We start from the raw sequence: 15471 nt of genomic DNA, 5'->3' as shown, positions 1-15471 counted from the left end.
CAGGCAGGTGGCTTTTCCCGGGCTCACACCCCTCCACTCCCTCACATAAGCACCCTCCCCCAAAATATGACACCTGTCAGGGACCTCATGTGAGTGTGACAGACTACACTCATCAAAGTACATTCCTAGGCCAAACCCAAGTATTTTTTTTTTTTTTTTTTTTTTTTTTTTTTTTTTTTTGAGACAGAGTCTCGCTCTGTCACCCAGGCTGGAGTGCAGTGGCCGGATCTCAGCTCACTGCAAGCTCCGCCTCCCGGGTTTACGCCATTCTCCTGCCTCAGCCTCCCCAGTAGCTGGGACTACAGGCGCCCGCCACCTCGCCAGGCTAGTTTTTTTGTATTTTTAGTAGAGACGGGGTTTCACCATGTTAGCCAGGATGGTCTTGATCTCCTGACCTTGTGATCCGCCCGTCTCGGCCTCCCAAAGTGCTGGGATTACAGGCTTGAGCCACCGCGCCCGGCCAAGTATTTTTAATTGAAATCCCAACTAACAAGGTCATTATCCCTGCTTTCTTTTTTTTTTTTTTTTTTTTTGAGACGGAGTCTCGCTCTGCCGCCCAGGCTGGAGTGCAGTGGCCGGATCTCAGCTCACTGCAAGCTCCGCCTCCCGGGTTCACGCCATTCTCCTGCCTCAGCCTCCCAAGTAGCTGGGACTACAGGCGCCCGCCACCGCGCCCGGCTAGTTTTTTGTATTTTTTTTTTAGTAGAGACGGGGTTTCACCGTGTTAGCCAGGATGGTCTCGATCTCCTGACCTCGTGATCCACCCGTCTCGGCCTCCCAAAGTGCTGGGATTACAGGCTTGAGCCACCGCGCCCGGCCTATCACTGCTTTCAAACCAGTTTGAATCATCAGTGAGTGAAGGGATTTCTAAAACTCGTGGATGAGTTCATCTGATGTATCCTAAATGAACCTCTGTTTCACTGTCATAGATTCTTTGTTCAGCCCAGTCTATGTCAGGATGGCGAAACCCTCACCCAAACCTAAATATTTGACAGAGTTCTTCTAGGCGGTATGGACTTGATGACTCATCTTTTTTGGTTCTTAACAGGGTCAGTCAGCAGAATGAGCTGGAAGTTATTATGGGTGGTGGGGGCAGTCAGAAGCAACTCAGTCCCAGAATAGACTTTGTTTGCTGTCCTATATAGCTGGTTTCATCTGAAGGAGGCCTTCTCGGATCCTTCCCCTTGGTCAGGAAGCTCCCTCCAAGTCAAGATTTTGATGCAATCCTAGTTCATACTGATTCTCAGTTTTAACTGTCCACATTGATAGATTTTTTATTTTATTTTTTATTTTTAAAGACAGGGACTCACTATGTTGTCCAGGCTGGTCTTGAACTCCTGGGCTCGAGTGATCCTTCCACCTTGGCCTCCCAAAGTGCTGGGATTACAGGTATAAGCCACTGTGCCTGGCCTTTTATTTTTTTTAGGACAGGATCTTGCTGTATTGCCCAGACTGGAGTGCAGAGGTATAATCATGGCTCACTGCAGCCTTGAACTCCTGGGCTCAAGCAGTCTTCCTTCCTCAGCTTCCTAAGTAGCTGGGACTACAGGCATGTACCACCAACACCCAGCCAATTAAAAAAAAAAATTACAGAGACAGGGTGTCTTGTGCTGCCCAGGGTGGTCTCAAACTCCTGGCCTCAAGTGATCCTCCTGCCTCAGCTTCCCAAAGTCTGACCATACCTGGTCTCAATAAATTATTTAGAATGGCATACATACAAGGAACATTAGAAATTCTCTCCTTGGCCTGGTACGGTGGCTCACACCTGTATCTCAGCAATTTGGGAGGCTGAGGTGGGCAGATTGCTTGAGCCCAGGAATTCAAAACCAGCGTGGGCAACTTGGTGAAACCCTGTCTCTACAAAAACATTACAAAAATTAGCCAGGTGTGGTGGCACACACCTATAGTCCTAGCCACTCAGGAGACTGAGATGGGAGTGGGAGGATCACTTGAGCCTAATAGGTCAAGGCTGCAGTGAGCCATGACCATGCCACTGCATTTCAGCCTGCATGACAGAGTGAGACTGTCTCCAAAAAAGAAAAAAAAGGAAAAGAAATTTTCTCCTTTAGAAACTCTAAGGGGGAGGCTGGCATGGTGGCTCACGCCTATAATCCCAGCACTTTGGGAGGCCAAAGCAGGCGGATTATCTAAGGTCAGGAGTTTGAGAGCAGCCTGGCCAAAATGGCGAAACCCCGTCTCATACTAAAAATACAAAAATTATTTTGTATATTACACCAGGTATGGTGGCGCATGCCTGTAATCCCAGCTATTCGGGAGGATGAGACAGGAGAAACACTTGAACCCAGGAGGCAGAGACTGCAGTGAGCCGAAATCACGCCACTGCACACTCTAGCCTGGGCAAGAGAGCAAGACTCTGTCTAAAAAAAAAAACACACACACAAGGAACTCTAAGGGGAGTATCAGCTTAAGTTTAGAATCATTTAGAAACATACAGTATTGACTGGGTGCAATGGCTCACACCTGTAATCCCAACACTTTGGAGGGCCAAGGCGGGTGGATCACCTGAGGTCAGGAGTTTGAGACCAACCTGACCAACACGGTGAAACCCCATCTCTACTAAATACAAAAAATTAGCTGGGCATGGTGGCACATGCCTGTAATCCCAGCTATTTGCGAGCCTGAGGCAGGAGAATTGCTTGAACTTGGAGGCAGAGGTTGCAATGAGCCAAGATTGCGCCACTGCACTCCAGCCTGGGCAACAAGAGTGAAACTCCATCTCAAAAACAAAAAACAGAAACGTACAGTATGCCTATCACATAACAAAAAAATCAGAGACAACCTAAATGTTCACTATCAGGACTCAGTTCGATATACTCCATTACATGACACTTACGGGATGTATTGAAATATTATTGTAGCCAGTTAAAAGCCATATGTTGGGGCCGGATGTGGTGGCTCACGCCTGTAATCCCAGCACTTTGGGAGGCCTAGGTGGGTGGATCACCAGAGGTCAGGAGTTTGAGATCAGCCTGGCCAACATGGTGAAACCCCGTCTCTACTAAAAATACAAAAATTAGCTGGGCGTGGTGGCAGGCGTCTGTAATTCCAGCTACTTGGGAGGCTGAGGCAGGACAATCACTTGAACCTGGGAGGCAGAGTTTTCAGTGAACTGAGATCGCGCCACTATTCTCCAGCCTGGGCAACAAAGCAAGACTCTGTCTCAAAAAAAATAATAACTAACTAACTAAATACATAAAAGCCATGTGTTGGAGGAATATTTGATGACATAGCTAAATACAAGAAAAAATCAGAAAATAAAAAAATCAGGATTCTAATTTTGTGTTACACACAAAATACACTAAAATGCTAAAGGCAATTCTCCCTGAGGCTCTTAACTAATTTTTGTTTTGTGTATTTACTGTGTGTTTTTTGGAAGGGGAGTTAACAGCTTTATTGAGATAAAATTTACGTACTGTACAATTCACCCATTTAAAGCATACAATTCAATGATGTATTCACAGAGTTGTTGCAACTACCACAGTCAATTTAAGAGCATTTTCATCACCTCAGAAAGAAACCTTGAGCCCGTTAGAATTTCCCATTATCTGTTTTCCTCCAGTCCCTTCCTAGCCACAGGCAACTGCTAATCTACGGTCACTATAAATTTGTCTATTCTAAACATTTCATATAAATGGATTCATGCAATATAAGACCTTTTGTATCTGGCTTTTTTCACTTAGTATAATGTTTTTAAGGTTCATTCATGTATCAGTAATTCATTCTTTTTTTTTTTATGGCTGAATAATATTCCATTGTATAGAGTACCACATTTTGTTTACCCATTTATCAATTAATGGACATTTATGGATTTTCAGCTATTATGAATCATGTTATGAATATTCATATACAAGTTTTTGTGTGAACGTATGTTTTCATTTCTCTTGGGTGTATACCTTGGTATGGAATTGCTGGGTCATAGGGCAGCTCTATGTTTAACATTTGGGGGAACTGCCAGACTCTACCATGGCAGCTGTACCATTTTACATTCCCAGCAGCAGCGTTCAAGAGTTCCCATTTCTCCACATCCTCACCAGCCCTTGTTATTGTCTGTCTTTTTAATCATAGCACTACTAGTAGGTGTGAAGTGGTATCTCATTGTGCTTTTGATTTGCATTTCTCTAATCATCAGTGAAGCTGAACATCTTTTCATGTGTTTATTGGCCATTTTTATATCTTTCTTGGAGAAATGTCTATTCAAATACTTTGTCCATTTTTAAATGTCCATTTCTTATTATTGAGTTGTAAGAATTTATCTATTTTGGATACAAGTCCTTTGTCAGATGCATGATTTGCGAATATTTTTTCCCATTCTGTGAGTTGTCTTTTCACTTTCTTTTTTTTTTTGTGAGACAGAGTTTTGCTCTTGTTGCCCAGGCTGGAGTGCAATGGTGCGGTGTTGGCTCACTGAAACCTCCGCCTCCCAGGTTCAAGTGATTCTCCTGCCTCAACCCCCAAGTAGCTGGGATTACAGGCGCATGCCATCACGCCCGGCTAATTTTTTTTTGTATTTTTAGTAGAGATGGGGTTTCACCATGTTGGCCAGGCTGGTCTCAAACTCCTGACCTTGGGTGATCTGCCTGCCTCGGCCTCCCAAAGTGCTGGGAGGCACCATGCCTGGCCCTTACTTTCTTGATAGCGTCCTTTGAGGCATAACATTTTTAAATGTGATAAAGTCCAATGTATTTTTTCTTTTGTTGCTTATATTTTTGGTATCGTATCTAATAAATCATTGTTGAATCCAAGGTCATAAAGATTTACTCCTTTGTTTTCTTTTAAATTATTTATAGTTGTAGCAGTTACATTTGGATCTGTCATCTATTTTGTGTTATTTTCTGTGGATTGTGTGAAGTAGGGGTCCAGCTTCATTCTTTGCATGTGGATAGCCAGTTACCCCAGCATCACTGGTTGAAAAAACTATTTTCTCATTTAATTATTTTGACACCCTTGTCTAGAATCAATTGGCAAGAAAAGTAAGGGTTTCTTTCCAGAGTCTCAGTCCCTTTCAACTGGTCTACATGTCTATTGTTAGGCCAGCACCACACCGTCTTGCTTCGATTACTAGCTTTGTAGTACGTTTTGAAGTCAGGTTTTTCAAGCTTGTTTTGGCTATTCTGGGTCCTTTGCATTGCCATATGAATTTTAGGATCAATCTGCCCATTCGTTTTACTGTATTGGCTTTGTTTTGTTTTGCAAATATTTCAGGATTGAATAAGCGGGGGGAAATGGCTCATTTTTCCAAGAGTCAAGAATTCATTAGGAGAGTAAGAGGGAGCTTCCTAGGACTCAAGGAAAGCTCTGCCAAATAATCAGGTCCACAGGCAGTGCCAGCTTTCTAGGAGTCAGAACCCTCCCTGGCCCATGGTGGTTATTTCAAGAGAAGCAGCTGCACTCTATTCCCAGTGTCCTTCCAGCCTGGCCGGTTTTGTCGTCTATCCCATCTCTTTTATTGCCCACCAGAATACTGCATTCCAAGCAGGTGGGCTGATGATGAAATGCAGCTGGTCCGTTCGTGCTCCACCACCCTGCAGCTGTGAGTAGGCAGCAAGGTCACAGTGAGGCTGTTCAACACAGAGTCCCCGGTTCTACTCCCAGAGATTCCGACCTAGGGGATTTGGAGTGGGGCCCAGGCACTCCGTTTTTAACACTCAGCCTTTCATGTGGTTTTGATGTATGTTGGCAGACCCCAGATGACATTTGGAAAAATTCCTCACAAAGGCATGGGTTTTGTGTAACGTTAAATATCTGTCCATTGTCTGGCACCTGAGTTCCTGGCAGGGGACCCAAAACATCCTCTGTCTGTTTCCTTGCTGACCACAAGTTAATGAGGCTTCTGGCTTCTGACCCAGCAAAGCTAATCCAGCCTGGGGGTGATGGACAGCATGGGGGAATCTTTCCTATGTGATCTTCGGGACTGTGACTCTTGCTGAAGACACAGGTGGCGAGTTCCATCTTTACAGGCCAGGAAAGGGGTTCAGGGGATTTATGATTGCAAAGCAAATATCACGTGTTTTTACTCCATTAGAGATTTACTTAAGTTCTTTCCGGATGCAGATATTTATTAGGAAGATTGTGGTTCTTTGTGGCAAAATTTTTTCTGCTTTAATTTCTTAACTAGCCAAATGCTTCCAGGATGAACCATGTGGGTGCCTGGAGGAGGGGAAACTGGAAGCAGCAGACAGGTCTATAGGATGGATGTGTGTCAGGGAGTGGGGAAGGAGGGGTTGAAGAGCCAGGGGGCAGTTATGGGATAGTGCGAAGTGCTTCTGAGTATGAAAGTAGCCCTGCGAGAATATTCTATATGGAATATAGAATTGAGAAATGTCTCCCAATTTAATCCAGTTTTTTCCCTCCTGGAGGAGAAAAGGAGAAGAAATTATCTCAGCCTTCTTAGATAGCACATTTCAACTGTCTTTGAAGTAGCACGCCACACCCTTTTCCTAGATCTTGAGGACTCGAATCCTGAAATTTCAGATGCTCTCACTAAAGTAGGAATTGGCTTTTGACTGGTGGCAGAGAGAAGACGGGGGAATATTTTGGAATGTACGTCTCTTTGGGAGAGAACAGAACTCACCCTTTCCCTGTGGCAGCATGAAAACACTGAGCCCCTAGAAACAGAGGGGAGATGGCAACAGAGGACTAAAAAGGGGAATGAGTGAATGCCAGCAACAAATTTCATTTTATAGTTTTACTTAGAAAGGGCCTGCCACTTTCCTGTTTTCCAGAACCAGGCAGTTTGTCAGACAACTACTCACCCAAACTGGTACTTATTAGAGGTTCTTTTGAATGGAGATGCAAACAGTGCCCACATTGGGTAAGATGGAGTCGTTGCCTATACCTTAATGTTAGGTGTCAGGAAGGCAATCTGATTAAAGAGATCAGCTGCCCTAAGGACATGGGGAATTTGATTAGAATTGTCCAGTGCTTTCTTAAATAACTCCACTTTGCTGTGCTAGTGTTTGGCTCTGGTGTGAGGAAATGAAAAGAATTTAGTTCTACACTATGAATTTAGGAGTCTTCAGGAGGGCATTAGAATGATTTCTTCTTCCACTAGTTGATTGCAGAAATGTTTGCTCTGTTTTTATATAGTTATTATTTATAGTTCTTTCTTATAATTATTTAACCTGTGTACCAAATGCCATGCAGCACAATATTACTACTTCTTTGGAAGTACTTCTGAGGCAGGAAGTGTGATATTGACATATATACACGGATATAGAATCAGCATTCCCAATGCACTTCCTATCATGGCTTTGAGGTCATAGGTCCTCAGGAGGTATCCTGTGAGTGAGTGACTGAACAGTGATTGTGTCTACTGCCCATTAACTTTCTTTGAAGTTTGACGTGATGTTGTCCCTACGCTCTGTTCTTGTGTACACGGTTGGTTTATCAGTGAGACCTAGTCATCCACTCATCGCTTAAAGGTTGGAACATTGCTCAAGACAAAGGTTATAGGTTTGTTATAGGAGAACAACCCAGTTGCTCCTTTTACCATCCCTTTCCTTGCAGGATGAGCAGCAGCAAGAGATGGCCGCTTCCGCCGCCTTCATAGACCAGCATTACGGGCACCTGGTAGACGCCGTGCTGGTGAAGGAGGATCTCCAGGGTGCCTACAGCCAGCTCAAAGTGGTCTTAGAGAAGCTGAGCAAGGACACTCACTGGGTACCTGTTAGTTGGGTCAGGTGACTTTATCCCAGAACATCCAAGCTGGATGGGACCTTGAAGATCAACTAGTCCAGACTCCCTCATTTTACCATCAAGGAATCTTGAGCGCAGAGACGGGGAGAATTCTCCACAAACTGCATCGTCGAGAAGAGTATAAGTGGGAAGTCTTGTTTGTTGTTGGTTTTTGTCTGTTGTTTTTCACTGCACCTCTTTGGATCATGATTTGAAAGGGGCATATCAGAAAACAACACATTTCATTCGTTACAGTATCACAGGCAAGCTGACCCTGATTCTTGGTACCAAAGTTAAGTAGCCACTGTCTTTTGCAGGTGATAGTGGTTAATTTATACAGTACTGATTTGCAGAATTAATTTAAGCATTTTATTTTTTTTTTATTTTTTTATTTTTTTTTTTATTTTTTTATTTTTTTTGAGACGGAGTCTCGCTCTGTCACCCAGGCTGGAGTGTGGTGGCCGGATCTCAGCTCACTGCCAGCTCCACCTCCCGGGTTCACGCCATTCTCCTGCCTCAGCCTCCCGAGTAGCTGGGACTACAGGCGCCCGCCACCTCGCCCGGCTAGTTTTTTGTATTTTTTAGTAGAGACGGGGTTTCACCGTGTTAGCCAGGATGGTCTCGATCTCCTGACCTCGTGATCCGCCCGTCTCGGCCTCCCAAAGTGCTGGGATTACAGGCGTGAGCCACCGCGCCCGGCCTAAGCATTTTAAACATAGTGACGCTTAGTAGTTTTTTTGGAAGCTAACTTGTTTTATCCAAGGGGATTTTACATGTAACTGAAATTCCCCTGTCTTCAAGCACTAAAATGTTGATCTTAACCTTTTTTTGAAGTGCTTGCCTGGTAATAGAAAATTGGTTCTCTGCCTATTTTAAAATAGTGAATATACGTAAATTGTCTCTGGAAGGCTGAGGCACACTTCACCATCAACATGAATTACTGTACTATTCTGTACTACAGTGGTGCCTTCAGGGACTCGAGGAATGTAAGGTTGCCTTTCCCGTTTCTAAATACCCTCGGATTCCTAACATCGAGCCCTTGCTTTGTTTGATTTGTTCTATTCCATCCATTGTTCCTTTTGTTACTGACAGTTGCCTTGGTCCTAGCCAGTCCCTGCCATGAGATCATAGGGGTTCCTGTTGTGCTAGATCTTGGGAAACCAAATGACTCTCCCTGTCAAAACTATGGCTATGCCGCTGTAAACCATTTCTGTCAAGAATAAAAGTATGTAGACCCAGAGTGTGGGCCTAATGGGTTGTCTCTGAGCAAAAGTGATTGATTCATGATATATCTTAGCCGCTCAGAGAATTTTTTTATTATTATTAATAGCCAACAACAGTCTTTATTCTGTGCTGGATGCTATGCTAAGGCCTTTACATACATTACCCTGATAAATACACCAACCCAATAAGGTAGGATTCTTATCTCATTGTACAAATGAGAAAAAAAAAATAAAGCTTAGACAGTTTAAATAATGTGCCCAAGTTTGCACAGATTTAAAAAAAAAAAAAATTGCAGGCCAGGCAGTGTAGTGCATGCCTGTAATCCTAGCACTTCGGGAGGCCAAGTTGGGTGGATTGCTTGAGCTCAGGAGTTCGAGATCAGTCTGGGCAATGTGTCGAAACCCCATTTCTACAAAAAAATACAAAAACTAGCCGGGTGTGGTGATGTGTGCCTGCAGTCCCAGCTACTCAGGAGGCCGAGGAACGAGGTCAAGGCTGCAGTGAGCCATGATTGTGCCACTGCACTCCAGCCTGGGTGACAGAGTGAGACCCCACCTCAAAAAAAATTTAAAAATAAAAAATAAAAAAATGCAGAGCTATGGTATTTGAGCCTAAATATCCCAAATACCAGAGATGATTGTTAACCGTATACTATACTGCCTCATTCTTTTGTGGACCCATAATCGAGGCTACTAATATAATTCACTTATAAGTGATGAATGTGTTCACAGCTAGAATTTATAATATGAAGTGTGACCATAACTTCTAAGACTGAAAAGGCTACATACACACGTGTACATTTTCAAGTTTTGTTACTCATGAAAGGAAAAGGAGGCCAGGTTGAAGGTGAAACACCAGGGAGAAGGTTTGCCACCCATTTAAAAATGTCCATTTTACCTTCTACACAAGGATACCTTTGCAGCTCTCTAGCTCATGAACCTGGTAGGTCCACGTAACAGGATCACATTCTTCAGAACTTTCTAGCAAAAAGATGGAGACTTCTTTGCACTTAGAGAGTATTGGATTCTTATCAAGTGAAATTGGTCTTGAGCTGATCCACAGAGAGCTAGGCCAGGGAGGGCAGCTGTCCCTGAAGTGTGACTAGCACATGCAAAGTTGTTATACAGGATAATGCCTGTAATCCTAGCACTTTGGGAGGCTGAGGTGGGTGTATCACTTGAGGTCAGGAGTTCGAGATCAGCCTGGCCAAAATGGTGAAACCCCATCTCTACTAAAAAAAAAAAAAGTAGCTGGGCATGGTGGCAGGCACCTGTAATCCCAGCTACTTGGGAGGCTGAGGCAGGAGAATCACCTAAACCTGGGAGGCAGAGGTTGCAGTGAGCTGAGATCATGCCACTGCACTCCAGCCTGGGCGACAAGTGAGACTCTGTCTCAAAAAAAAAGTTATGCAGGAGAGCTGAGATCTGAAGTCTGCTCACAGGCAAAAACAAAACAAACCCACATACGTTAAAAATTACTTTTGAAGATCCCTTTGGGAGGCACTATGGTGGAGATCCTAATCAAGTCTCAAAGTCCCATGTAGGCGGTTTTCCCTCCAGTGTGGGAACACAGTGGTTGGGCACCCGATGACATTCTTTCTGCATTTTATACCACTCCACAGGCGTTTTCTGCTGCTTACATAATATTTTTACACAATTGTCAGATGAAATGATAGTAATTCTCTTTATATGTATTATGAAGCAGAGTATTAAAAAGTGATCCTTAGCCAAGTGTGGTGACTCATGCCTGTAATCCCAGCACTTTGGGAGGCTGAGGCAGGAGGATCACTTGGGCTCAGGAGTTCAAGACCAGCCTGGGCAACATAGCAAGACCTTGTCTCTATTAAACATAAAATTAGGGCCAGCAGCATTGACTCAACATTGGCTCACGCCTGTAATCCCAGCACTTTGGGAGGCTAAAGCAGGTGGATCACTTGAGGCCAGGAGTTTGAGACCAGTCTGGCCAATATGGTGAAACCCTGTTTCTACTAAAAATACAAACATTAGCCAGGCATGGTGGCACGTGCCTATAATCCCAGCTACTTAAGAGGCTGAGGCACAAGAATCGCTTGAACCTCAGAGACAGAGGTTGCAGTGAGCCAAGATCATGCCGTTACACTCCAACCTGGGCAACAGAGCAAGACTGTCTTAAATAAATAAATAAATAAAAATAAAAATAAAAATTTAAAAATTAGCTCAGAGGGGAGGTTCCAAGATGGCTGAATAGGAAGAGCTCCAGTCTGCAGCTCCCAGTATAAGCGACACAGAAGATGGGTGATTTCTGCATTTCGAACTGAGGTACTGGCTTCATCTCACTGGGGCTTGTCAGACAGTGGGTGCATCCCATGGAGCAGGGCAGGGCATCACCTCACCTGGGAAGCACAAGGGGTCAGGGAATTCCCTTTCCTAGCAAAGGGAAGCTGTGACAGACGGTACCTGGAAAATCAGACACTCCCACCCTAATACTGCGCTTTTCCAAGGCCTTAGCAAATGGCACACCAGAAGTTTATATCCCATGCCTGGCTTGGAGGGTCCAATGCCCATGGAGCCTCACTCACTGGTAGCACAGCAGTCTGAGATTGAACTGCAAGGTGGCAGCGAGGCTGGCGGAGGGGCGTCCACCATTGCTGAGGCTTGAGTAGGTAAACAAAGCGGCCTGGAAGCTCGAACCGGGTGGAGCCCACCACAGCTCAAGGAGGCCTGCCTGCCTCTGTAGACTCCACCTCTGGGGGCAGAGCATGGCTGAACAAAAGGCAGCAGAAACTTCTGCAGACTTAAACGTCCTTGTCTGACAGCTTTGAAGAGAGTAGTGCTTTTCCCAGCACAGAGTTTGAGATCTGAGAACGGACAGACTGCCTCCTCAAGTGGGTCCCTGACCCCCAAGTAGCCTAACTGGAAGACACCTCCCAATAGGGGCCGACTGACACCTCTCAGCCGGGTGCCCCTCTGAGAGAGGCTTCCAGAAGAAGGACCAGACAGCAACATTTGCCGTTCTGCAATATTTGCTGTTCTGCAGCCTCTGCTGGTGATACCCAGGCAAACAACGTCTGGAATGGACCTCCAGCAAACTCCAACAGACCTGCAGCTGACGGTCCTGACTGTTAGAAGGAAAACTAACGAACAGAAAGGACACCCACACCAAAACCACATTTGTATGTCACCATCATCAAAGATCAAAGGTAGATAAAACCACAAAGATGGGGAGAAACCAGAGCAGAAAAGCTGAAAATTCTAAAAATCAGAGCACCTCTTCTCCTCCAAAGGAACGCAGTTCCTCGCCAGCAACGGAACAAAGCTGGATGGAGAATGACTTTGACGAGTTGAGAAAAGAAGGCTTCAGACGATCAGTAATAACAAACTTCTCCGAGCTAAAGGAGGATGTTCGAACCCATTGCAAAGAAGCTAAAAACCTTGAAAAAAGATTAGATGAATGGCTAACTAGAATAAACAGTGTAGAGAAGTTCTTAAATGAACTGATGGAGCTGAAAACCATGGCATGAGAACTACGTGATGCATGCACAAGCTTCAGTAGCCGATTTGATCAAGTGGAAGAAAGGGTATCAGTGACTGAAGATCAAATGAATGCAATGAAGTGAGAAGAGAAGTTTAGAGAAAAAAGAGTGAAAAGAAATGAACAAAGCCTCCAAGAAATATGGGACTATGTGAAAAGACCAAATCTATGTCTGATTGGTGTACCTGAAAGTGACAGGGAGAATGGAACCAAGTTGGAAAACACTCTTCAGGATATTATCCAGGAGAACTTCCCCAACCTAGCCAGGCAGGCCAATGTTCAAATTCAGGAAATACAGAGAACGCCACAAAGATACTCCTCGAGAAGAGCAACTCCAAGACACGTAATTGTCAAATTCACCAAAGTTGAAATGAAGGAAAAAATGTTAAGGGCAGCCAGAGAGAAAGGCCAGGTTACCCACAAAGGGAAGCCCATCAGACTAAGAGCCGATCTCTTGGCAGAAACTCTACAAGCCAGAAGAGAGTGGGGGCCAATATTCAACATTCTTAAAGAAAAGAATTTTTAAACCAGAATTTCATATCTAGCCAAACTAAGCTTCATAAATGGAGGAGAAATAAAATCCTTTACAGACAAACAAATGCTGAGAGATTTTGTCACCACCAGGCCTGCCTTACAAGAGCTCTGGAAGGAAGCACTAAACATGGAAAGGAACAACTGGTACTAGCCACTGCAAAAACATGCCAAATTGTAAAGACCATCAATGCTAGGAAGAAACTGCATCAACTAACGAGCAAAATAACCAGCTAACATCATAATGACAGGATCAAATTCACACATAACAATATTAACCTTAAATGTAAATAGGCTAAATGCTCCAATTAAAAGACACAGACTGGCAAATTGGATAAAGAGTCAAGACCCATCAGTGTGCTGTATTCAGGAGACCCATCTCACATGCAGAGACACACATAGGCTCAAAATAAAGGGATGGAGGAAGATCTACCAAGCAAATGGAAAACAAAAAAATGCAGGGGTTGCAATTCTCATCTCTGATAAAACAGACTTTAAACCAACAAAGATCAAAAGAGACAAAGAAGGCCATTACATAGTGGTAAAGGGATCAATTCAACAAGAAGAGCTAACTGTCCTAAATATATATGCACCCAATACAGGAGCACTCAGATTCATAAAGCAAGTCCTTAGAGACCTACCAAGAGACTTAGACTCCCACACAATAATAATGGGAGACTTTAACACCCCACTGTCAACATTAGACAGATCAACAAGACAAAAAGTTAACAAGTATATCCAGGAATTGAACTCAGCTCTGCACCAAGCAGACCTAATAGACATCTACAGAACTCTCCACCCCAAATCAACAGAATATACATTCTTCTCAGCACCACATCACACTTATTCCAAAATTGACCACATAGTTGGAAGTAAAGCACTCTTCAGCAAATGTAAAAGAACAGAAATTATAACAAACTGTCTCTCAAACCACAGTGCAATCAAACTAGAACTCAGGATTAAGAAACTCACTCAAAACCGCTCAACTACATGGAAACTGAACAACCTGCTCCTGAATGACTACCGGGTACATAATGAAATGAAGGCAGAAATAAAGATGTTCTTCGAAACCAATGAGAACAAAGACACAACATACCAGAATCTCTGGGACACATTTAAAGCAGTGTGTAGAGGGAAATTTATAGCACTAAATGCCCACAAGAGAAAGCAGGAAAGATCTAAAATTGACACCCTAACATCACAATTAAAAGAACTAGAGAAGCAAGAGCAAACACATTCAAAAGCTAGCAGAAGGCAAGAAATAACTAAGATCAGAGCAGAACTGAAGAAGATGGAGACACAAAAAACCATTCAAAAAATCAGTGAATCCAGGAGCTGGTTCTTTGAAAAGATCAACAAAATTGATAGACTGCTAGCAAGACTAATAAAGAAGAAAAGAGAGAAGAATCAAATAGATGCAATAAAAAATGATAAAGGGGATATCACCACCGATCCCACAGAAATACAAACTACCATCAGAGAATACTGTAAAGACCTCTACGCAAATAAACTAGAAAATCTAGAAGAAATGGATAAAATCCTGGACACACACCCTCCCAAGACTAAACCAGGAAGTTGAATCCCTGAATAGACCAATAACAGGTTCTGAAATTGAGGCAATAATTAATAGCCTACCAACCAAAAAAAAATCCAGGACCAGACGGATTCATAGCCGAATTCTACCAGAGGTACAAAGAGGAGCTGGTACCATTCCTTCTGAAACTATTCCAGTCAATAGAAAAAGAGGGGCTGGGCGCGGTGGCTCAAGCCTGTAATCCCAGCACTTTGGGAGGCCGAGACGGGCGGATCACGAGGTCAGGAGATCGAGACCATCCTGGCTAACACGGTGAAACCCCGTCTCTACTAAAAAATACAAAAAACTAGCCGGGCGAGGTGGCGGGCGCCTGTAGTCCCAGCTACTCGGGAGGCTGAGACAGGAGAATGGCGTAAACCTGGGAGTCAGAGCTTGCAGTGAGCTGAGATCCGGCCACTGCACTCCAGCCTGGGTGACAGAGTGAGACTCCGTCTCAAAAAAAAAAAAAAGAAAAGAAAAAGAGGGAATCCTCCCTAATTCATTTTATGAGGCCAACATCATCCTGATACCAAAGCCTGACAGAGACACACACAAAAAAGAGAATTTTAGATCAGTATCCCTGATGAACATTGATGCAAAAATCCTCAATAAAATACTGGCAAACTGAATCCAGCAGCACATCAAAAAGCTTATCCACCACGATCAAGTTGGCTTCATCCCTGGGACGCAAGACTGATTCAACATATGCAAATCAATAAACATAATCCATCATATAAACAGAACCAAAGACAAAAACCACATGATTATCTCAATAGATGCAGGAAAGACCTTTGACAAAATTCAGCCCTTCATGCCAAAAACTCTCAATAAATTAGGTATTGATGCAGCATATCTCAAAATAATAAGAGCTATTTATGAGAAACCCACAGCCAGTATCATACTGAATGGGCAAAAACTGGAAGCATTCCCTCTGAAAA

The 15471-nt window shown here is 43.8% G+C and overlaps 1 protein-coding gene across 5 annotated transcripts in view; it reads left to right on the top strand.

Moving 5' to 3' along the window:
- Positions 1-8935, top strand: part of MPP3 (MAGUK p55 scaffold protein 3) — a 33352-nt gene extending 24417 nt beyond the window's left edge. For 3 of the 5 annotated variants that reach the window (XM_015119822.3, XM_077971899.1, XM_028836548.2), the window contains one exon: positions 7528-8935. In XM_015119822.3, coding sequence (XP_014975308.1) covers positions 7528-7704 — 177 coding nt within the window. In that variant the 3' untranslated portion in view covers positions 7705-8935. The remainder of the gene's footprint in view (positions 1-7527) is intronic. The other 2 variants (XR_013406890.1, XR_013406889.1) reach the window with 2 other exon arrangements.
- Positions 8936-15471: the final 6536 nt, after the last annotated feature.

Source organism: Macaca mulatta, chromosome 16, assembly GCF_049350105.2.
Source record: "Macaca mulatta isolate MMU2019108-1 chromosome 16, T2T-MMU8v2.0, whole genome shotgun sequence".
Lineage (NCBI taxonomy): Eukaryota > Metazoa > Chordata > Mammalia > Primates > Cercopithecidae > Macaca > Macaca mulatta.
Note: the sequence above shows the minus strand (reverse complement) of the source record. Positions and strands in the feature narration are given on the sequence as shown.